At 39.8% G+C, this 9,578-nt stretch overlaps 1 protein-coding gene across 1 annotated transcript; it reads left to right on the plus strand.

Moving 5' to 3' along the window:
* Nucleotides 1–2,050: 2,050 nt before the first annotated feature.
* Nucleotides 2,051–6,465, plus strand: wu:fe17e08. Its single transcript, XM_021467514.3, has 3 exons — nt 2,051–2,085; nt 2,496–2,568; nt 4,685–6,465. The coding sequence occupies exons 1-3, from the start codon at nt 2,083–2,085 to the stop codon at nt 5,902–5,904; spliced, it is 1,296 nt and encodes a 431-aa protein (XP_021323189.1). The 5' UTR covers nt 2,051–2,082; the 3' UTR covers nt 5,905–6,465.
* The last annotated feature ends 3,113 nt before the right edge of the window (nt 6,466–9,578 follow it).

Raw genomic sequence — 9,578 nt, forward strand, 5'->3', positions numbered from 1 at the left:
ATTATGAATAATAATAATAATAATACTAATAATAATAGGAATACTGTATTATTTAATTCTGAATATTTGGGTCAGGTTTATTGTTACTGGAAGCCGAACCGAATTGAGATTAAAGTGAAGCGCTCGTCTGTCAGAGTCTACAGGTATTCACCTGGTAAAGTTTAGATATTCAGACAGAAAGTCTAAGAGCAGCGCGGTCTGCAGTGAGCTGATGGTTTTATCTGAACATTACGAGTCGAATCTGCTTGTTGATGGTTTTTGCGTGACGTCACATCATTGTGCCAGGCTCACACCAAACGCAGAGAAATAAATTAATGATATACAAATGTATATTGGTATATTGGATATTAGTGAATAGCCTTTTACCAACATCCATTATAAACCGCTAGAGTTACTACAGAGCCTCTACAGTGACGAGTGCACAAACAAATGATTCATGTGCAGTGGGTCGCATGATCGCCTCACAGCAAGAAGGTCTCCGGTTTGAGTCTCGTGTGTGTGTGTGTGTGTGTGTGTGTGTGTGTGTGTGTGTGTGTGTGGAGAAATTCAGAAGACTCACTAGAGACACACTAGCATATAGTTACTCTCACAGTTACTGATGCACAGCTACAGCACACGTTGGGGAGTGTGTGTCCATGTGTTTCTGTATGTTTCTGTTTGTGTTCTTCAGTAAACATTAGAGCGCTGTGTTTATCAGTGTAATCCTCTGCTGTGTTCATGTGAAGCGCTCTGCATTAGTGTAGTGCACGACATGAGCTCTAGAGATAAACCAACACAGGCTCATTCTGAAAGCGTAGCCCTGCGTACATTTCTGGAGATCGCAAACTATGTAGCCAGAGGTGTGTATGACTGCATTTCCTCTTTTCAGCGAACGCTACAGGGCGGGGTGACGTCATTCCTTCTCACGCTTACCAGCTGACCGCTTCCCTCCGTACGGACGGCTTTCCCACTGTAATCAGTTTGTCCTGTTAGCTCGCCATGTATGTTGGTAGACTTGAGACGCAGAGAGGAGTTGACCATGACGGCAGGGTTCGAGTCTGATGAAGAAGCAGGCAAGACAAAAACAGAATCCAAAAAATAAAATAAACAAGTAAATAACTGTAAATGTAAATTCATTTTCTGAGTGAAGAATACCTGACAGTAATTAATGCCATTGCCAATGGGTTAAAAGCTTTATTGAAAAGAGTACAAACTTTTAATTTGGATCCTATTGACCAAACAACCCAATCTCAATAGAAGGGATATCAATAGTGGATGATAAAGTTATTAATCGTATGATGCGGAGTCTTTTTACCATTAAACTCTTCCAGCTGCTTGTGTTAGACGGCTGGCCACATATAAGATCAATTGTGTCGTTACTTGGAATCCTCCACATTAACATGTGTTCACGAACAAAGTCAAGGAAACTGCATATAAAGTATTACACAGATGTTATCCTTGTATTAGCTTACTTAGTAAATATATGCTGATATTGAAAACAAACATACTTTTTTGTGACTTGGAAGACACCATTGTTCATCTGCTTTGTGAATGTACCTGTGTGAAATTATTTAGGACAGATCCATCTCTCAGAAAACACAAATGCTGATGTTTGTTTAAATACGTTTGACATCATTTTCTTTTATGACAACTCTAAATCTTGCATTCAGTACACTGTTAATCTTTTTATTTAATAGTTTACATTTTCAGGAAAATGAATCTAATTTTCGCATTTTTTAAAATTGACCTTAAGTCATATATTTCATTTTTAGTGGGCATAAAAAAACAAAAAGTCTTTTAAAAGTAAAGAATGGCTTTCAATGTGTAACCTTATATAATTTTCCCTCTTGTCTCTGTTTTTTTATTTTAATTTAATTTTTTTTAATTTTTAAATTTTTTTTGTTTTTCTTTCTTCTTTTTATTCTTTAAATAGTATTATGCAAATTGTAACAACATCTTAGTTTTTTCTAATGTTCCAAGTTTCTGCAATCTATTGTTACTGTTATTGAAACCATTAATAAATGTATGCTGTGAGCGGGACTTTTATTTTGGCGCGTGACGTCAGAAGGCTGCGCCGCGCTCCTTTGTGTTGTGGTCTGGCAGATGGTGAGTTTTACACTTATTTACTCTGTTAAAATCGACGCAAATAAGCCATGTGTTCGTAATACATTCGAAGTAGGCTATAACACTTACACTGCTCTGTCTAACTTTACTAGACGTTGTTTCTAAGAGTAAATATCTCCACAAGTGTAGCCGAACAGAGATACAGTGTCTCATTTCTTCCCCCAAATGACTTTGTAGTGAACACTGTAGTCAGTCACTGTTGAGAGGAGATGAGGGTATCTGATCTGTAAAAGTCAGTTGAATAAAATGGTTTGCGATTGATTGAGTGTGTGTTGAATGTGTAAATGACAGTGAAGTAAACATTAATCTGAGTCTGCTGGTGAGGGTAGTCCAGTGTCTGAGAGCTGATGGAGAGCTGATTCCTCTGTTTCACCGCTCATTCTCCTCTTCAGATGGCCTGTATTAAGCAGGAGAATGAAGGGATCCAGATTGTGGACGTGTTCACACTCAGAGAGCAGCACACCGGTGGGTTTTCATCTCACACTGCACACTATTAAGGTCACATTCACTGACTAAAACGCTGGGTTTCCATCACCCATCAGCCCTATTTCACACAGAAGAGTTTCACAGGAGTCCAGACTTCCAGACTCATTCACTTTTACTCCATTTTAGCCAAACAGCACTGCTGCGTGATGTGAGCTGTAGTTTAATATTGTTTAAATATGTTTACCTGCTGCTTGAGGAGTGAGACGGGAATAAAGCGACAGAAAACAGCAGAATTACAGGCAAATATACAGATACTGCAGTCGTGCACAGTGAACACTGGAGTCATGTGAACAGTCGTATAGTAAAGTGTGTTCTCCAACTCTCAGTTAATGAGCGCTGCAGCATACTGTAGTGTTCACTGTAGTCAGATGATCAACTCTAGTAAATACTGTAGTATAGTTTACTCTGTACTGTTACCATAGCAGCTGCAGCATCACCACAGCGGATTACTCTAGTACTTTACTGTAGTGTGCTTCATAAACATGACAGCTTCTACTATTCAGCACTAAATGTTCTCTGTATGTGGGAAATCGTGCGGTTAAAATGGTATAGAACAACTAAATTTAATAAAACCGTAAATGAAAGTCCTGGATGTTCCCAGAGTGTCTGTAGTTGAACAGGAGTGAGCTGTGAGGACACAGAGGACAGAACAGAACAACACACTCTTCATCACTGTGATCTTTCACTCTGGAGCCTCGTGTTGAGCTTCATCAGCAGACAAACACTGAAGCTGGAGCTGGAAAACATCTCGCATATCCTAATAATGATAAAAATGGCACCCTTTCAGAACAATTAGTCAATTAATTATTCTAATTATATATATATATATATATATATATATATATATATATATATGTGTGTGTGTGTGTGTGTGTGTGTGTGTGTACAGATACAGTTGAAGTCAGATTAGTCCCCTTTGAATAGTTTTTCTTCTTTAAATATTTCCCAAATGATGTTTACAGAGCAAAGAAATGTTCACAGTATTTGCTCTAATATTTGTTCTTCTGGAGAAAGTCTGATTTGTTTTATTTGGGCTGGAATAAAAGCAGTTTTTAATTGTTTAAATTGCATTTTAATGTCATTATTATTAGCCTCTTTAAGCTATACATATATTTTATAGTCTACAGAACAAACCACTGTTATACAACAACTTGTCTAATTACCCTAACCTGCCTAGTTACCCTAATTACCCTAACTTTACCCTAATTACCCTAGTGAAGCCTTTACATGTCACTGTAAGCTGAACACTAGTGTCTTGAAGAATATCTAGTCTAATATGATGTGCTGTCATCATGGAGAAGAGGAAACACATCAGCTATTAGAGAGCTATTAGTGTTATTAACACTGTTATGATGAGGGATGTGATGATGAAATCTGCTCTCCCATAAATAGAAATTGGGGAAAAATATAGAAATATAGAAGGGGCTAATAATTCAGACTTCAACTATAAATATATATATATATATAGTGTGTGTGTGTGTGTGTGTGTGTGTGTGTGTGTGTGTGTGTGTGTGTGTTGACCACATGTAAGCACATTTAGCACTTTTTTCCTTTATAAATCTTAAAATAATGTCAACAGTGCTTGTTTATGTGATTATTTTCATGCTTTTATTTTGACATGTTTGATTAAGAATGTAGAAATATGAAATGAATAATAATAAACTATAAAACACTCTTAAAAGCTAAAGATTACAGGCCCAACACAGAACATCACTACAGGAAATGCTAAATTCTCATTTCTGTCTTCACAGGAACACCTCTTCATCAGTTAGATAAGCACAATATTACTGTAAACAGCACAGAATAGATGAGGGATTCAGTATTGGACATCAGTTTCTTTACCTGTGCTTCAGTACACCTGCATGTGTTTCCTTTTCTCCGAGACCAGATTCTCCAGCTGATCCTGCTGTTCAGTAATAATAGACGGAGGATTCATGTGTTAAACTCACACATCTTGCTCAAACACACAGCATCTCGGTTTACTAAACTAATTAATTAAACACTGAAACAAGTGAAATGTCTAAAATACATTGTTAAAGTCTGCGGTTTCAGACGCGGCCTGGGGTTAACACATGTCTGTTTGTTATTGATGTAGACTTGACGGGGCTGAAAGAAGAGAATGAAGATGAAGATCAGAATGAGACGCATCAAGAGGTTATTACCGAGGACAAATACTCACAGACTTCACAACAGAGAGTCTACAAGACTGAAACCAGGAGCCTGTTCATCTGCCAGCAATGCGGGAAGAGTTTCAACACAGAGAGAAAACTTAAAGTCCACATGAAGATCCACAGAGAGAAGCCTTTTACCTGCGCTCACTGTGGGAAGAGTGTTGGTGCTAAAGGAAAGCTGGAGATCCACATGAGGACACACGCAGGAGAGAAGCCGTACTCCTGCCAGCAGTGCTCCAAGAGCTTCAGCACACAGAGGAATCTCAGCGAACACAAGCGTGAGCATTCTCGAGAGAAGCCCTTCACATGTGACGAGTGTGGGAAGAGTTTCAGACAACTACGAACGCTTCAAGTCCACACCAGAACTCACACTGAAGAGAAGCACGACTGCCCCGAGTGCGGCAAGAGTTTCGGGAAGAGAGGAAACCTGAAGACACACATGAAAACTCATTTAGAGAAGAAGCTGTTCGCCTGCCAGCAGTGTGAGAAGAGTTTTCGTAAGAAATTTAAGCTGGAGATCCACATGAGAACACACACGGGAGAGAAGCCGTACTCCTGCCAGCAGTGCTCCAAGAGCTTCGCACGCTCAGACAGTCTGAGGAGCCACATGCTGACTCACTCGCAGGAGAAGCGCTTCATCTGCGAGCACTGTGGCATGGCTTTCAACCGCTCGGCCCGGCTGAAGCTCCACATGGACACACACGTCGCTGAAAACTCCACCAGCTGCCCACAGTGCGGGAAGAGTTTCGCCCATCCCAACGGTCTGAAGCTCCACATGAGCGCTCACAGCGGAGAGAAGCCCTTCAGGTGTGATCAGTGCGGGAAGGGTTTCCTTCATTCAGCAAATCTCAAAGCGCACATGAGCAGTCACACCGGAGAGAAGCCGTTCACCTGCGCTCAGTGTGGGAAGAGTTTCACTAACCGAGGAAGCTTCTACACTCACATGAGGAGCCACAGCGGAGAGAAGCCGTACTCCTGCAACCTGTGCGGGAAAACCTGGAATCAGAAAACCAATCTGAAGATCCACATGAGGGTCCACACGGGAGAGAAGCCCTTCAGGTGCGATCAGTGCGGGAAACGCTTCACTCGAAAGGAGAGCCTTAAGAAGCACACCGGAGCCAACTGCTTCATGTCTCCTGCGTGAACACACGCCACCGGCACATTCTGATAGTAATAACGGGTCATCGTGTGTCGACATGAGGAAGACTGGCGCTAATAAAGAAACTGTTTCCGGGTTTATATCGTTTAGGAACTCAGACTGTTTCATATCTGAAATCTATTTGTGTATTGCTGCAGATGTCTGATGGAAGAGCGTGCAGAATCAGTCAAATTGTTTTATACATTAAGTAAACACTTTTGTTCAAAGCTACACATGATTAATTGAAAACAGGTCAAGGTCTCCATTCGACCTCCCACACGATCTTAATCCAGCATCTCTGCCATTCAGCCAAGAACCATAAAGGAGGTTGCACAAGTCTTCACATTGCTTTATGAACATCGCTCAGCAATGTGGACACCTCCAAACGGCATTGAAAGAGTCCGCGTACTGTATTTATAAGGTATAATTCACCCAAAAATGTTATTTCTGTCTTCATGTAATGTCCTGTTCGCGCTTGCGTAATCACACGTGAGCTGAATGATGTCTACTTTAGTGAACAGATCCTGCATAAGCTCAGATGCACAGCTAATAAAGTTGTAAATAGCCTTCGGTTATGTACAGAAGTTTGTTTTGCATGTATGTTTGTTTTTCTCCAAGTGACGGCAGTGAAAGAGAAATTATTTATTTAAATTATTACATTATTTAAATGATCATAAGGCACTTTACAGTTATGATTACGACAAGCATTTGACACACTTTTTCTTTCCTAGCGAACGGTGTTGAGCGTAAAAATCAATGTTTAACAGCGTCAGTTTAATCTGATAATGACAAATGTCTCATTTTACCAGTGGAACAATGGTCTGATAATGTTGTCAGAGCCCGTGTACATGGACACCAATACTCCGATTTTAATACGATTAAGACAATACTCTGATTAACAGTCCACCATGTAAACAGGGATTTTTGACTACCTTAATCTGACTAAAGTCATAACGGATCTAAGCAGAAGTCAGATTAAGACGTGGACTATGCTTGCAGACATTCCTACATGCGTTTAAGTTCATGTCATGTAACATTTCGACACTCAAGTATAAACAAAACATCATCACACACACGTCAAGCTCATCAGCGAGCATCAACATTCAATTCCTGAATGACAGTGCGTGTGGTCGAGCAGAATAAGAAAATGTTAAACAGTTGTGTTTTTCATTTTTATTTTAAAAATTAATTGTTTTCTACCGAGATCCAAATCTTACTATTCACAAACTGATTCACAGAGCCGAGCAGACTCGTTTGTAAACAGCACCGTCATGAGGCCTGCGCACGTTTTACCGCTCATCCAACGCATTCGGTAAGTGTTGATGTGAAATTAGGTCAGTTATGTGATTGTATGCGTATGATCACTGTATGTCATTTGAAAGTGTTCACCACATAACACGGTCTGAGGTGCATTTGTCAGGCTGTTTGTGGTTAACTGAGTGTTAGCGTGTCATTTTTAAACTATAAATGAACGGACGCCGGTGCCTGTAGTCCTAAGCTGGAGACTTTAGAGACGCGGGATGTTTTGAGCTTCGTTACGGAATAAAAAAGGTCATTATGTCCAAACTATTTTACTCTGTGTCAACTAACTTGCCACAACATTCAAGTGAAGTGACGACTGACGGATAAAGTAAGGTAAGCTTTGTCCTTCACGTACATTAAGCATAATGGCCGCTGTCGCCTGATGAATTATTTCATTGAAATTACGAGAAAAGCACTGTAGATTAACCACCATGTGTTCGTGACCGTGAATAATTTAAACTTTTATAGTCTTTAGCCTTATTGTAGTGATGTTCATCAAATGCTTAAACATTGATATTTTCTGGTTAATCTGGCCTGCTACATGCACAAGATGTAGATGTATAATGTTCTGTTTAATGGCCATGACATTTTCTGTGCATTTACTCATTTAATTTCACCACATAAACCATTTAAAATGTGCAGTCCTGCTATATACAGAGCCAAACATGATAGAAAAGATAATGAAGAGTCTTTGTCTGGCTCCAGTGTTTGAACTCACTCAAATCAGTCAACATGTCTGCTTTAGGATCCTTTGAGCAGTTTCTGGAAGCAGTGGAGAAACCAGAGCAACATCAGGAGTGGCGTTTTGTAACTGCGCTAGGGTGCATCAAGGGAAGTGCAAGAGATCAAATGAAGGCTTTTATTTATTTATTTTTACTAAATAGCCTTATTGTGTTAACATGGCTGTTGAATATCGTGATATTTCTACCAGTAAAGGAAGAAACTAACCTCTCCAATGAAATGGACATTTGATCTATTAAGTACTTGTCAAAGCCATTAGATGATTAAATGTATGAGTTATAAAGATATCATTGGCATGACCACTTCAGCATCATAATCATCATCTACAGTAAACTGTATAAAACAGTTAGCCTGATAGGAGATATTAATCTGCATACTCTGATTGTAAATTACCACTCTAAATCAGCTGTACTTCTCATAAACGGTAACCCCACAGAATTATTTTTTGATCAGTAAAGACAGTTTATTTGCTCAACACTTATTCTACACAACAAACTGACTAAAATGCAGAAAAAATTAAACCAAAACATTAAAAAACGGCCAAGATATAAAGGATTAAACCTGACCGAAAGCACACTCAGCTGAGGACACACAGGATTGGTCCAAAACCACGAATACTAATGAGTCATTTGCATATGGTCTATTCTCTAATAAAACACGATTTTAAAGGGCTTCATAAGCTTAAATATGATAATCAAAGTATGGGAAAACAACTTAGACATCAGATAATCAAATTCTGAATAAAAATATACAAACAAGAACAAAGAAAAATACAAACAAACAAATGGTCATCACCATTGCCGAAATGCTGTGTCTCAAAACCTGGTCAATGGATCAGGATCTCCTGTTCTTCAGGGTAATGCTCCCAACGGTTATCCTTGGTAAGGATGATGTCTGCTTGGTTCTTGCATTGCCTTAGGGGAGATGTTTGGTAGAAGATTGATATATCTATAGAGATATATCCGCCAGACTGAACCTCGACCTGACCTCTTAATATTTTTCAACTTTAGTAAATAGTGGGAGGTCAGGAATATCTCTCTGAATACTTCTAGTCACACATGAATGAGTTCTTTGGTCATATTGGACTTATGGAACTCCTTGTATGTTGACTAGAAGTATTCGGGAGCAAATCAGCAGGGAGTGAGGAGAAGGCAATGATCAGTTCATGGCCAACTTTTACTCCTGAATCTACCTGTTAGATTCAGCTGATTTGGGCAAGGGCTCTCCTGTTCCCTGGAGATATCTGGGGTCCTGGGGAGCCTGGTCTCTGGATTAGCCAGAGTAGGCCTCATAGAGAAACATCTTCAGACTCTTCTCGGGTGGCCTGGGCAACCTTGCGGTGTTAACAAAAGGTCACTTGGGGGAGTGGTAAGTATTCAGCCCCCCTGGGTCCACTTGGACAGCACGCAGGGAAGGTGGTCTTGGGTGAATGGCCTTAAATGAAGCCCAGTCTTCTACTGGTGATTAGCACCTCCACACAACAGCACATTGTGCATCAACACCACCTACACCAGTCATTCAAGAACTTCTCAAAAAGTCAAATCAAACATGAGATCTACTGAAGATTTGTAACCCCAGAATTTACTAGGATTAAGGTTGAGGAGTAAGATTAGTACTTCCATAGAAACACTTTAAAA

Source organism: Danio rerio, chromosome 17 (genome assembly GCF_049306965.1).
Source record: "Danio rerio strain Tuebingen ecotype United States chromosome 17, GRCz12tu, whole genome shotgun sequence".
Lineage (NCBI taxonomy): Eukaryota > Metazoa > Chordata > Actinopteri > Cypriniformes > Danionidae > Danio > Danio rerio.

Coding starts and splice junctions, on each gene's coding strand:
- wu:fe17e08 (XM_021467514.3), top strand. Junction 2,569..4,684: donor ACTCAGAGAGCAGCACACCG/GTGGGTTTTCAT, acceptor TTATTGATGTAG/ACTTGACGGGGCTGAAAGAA.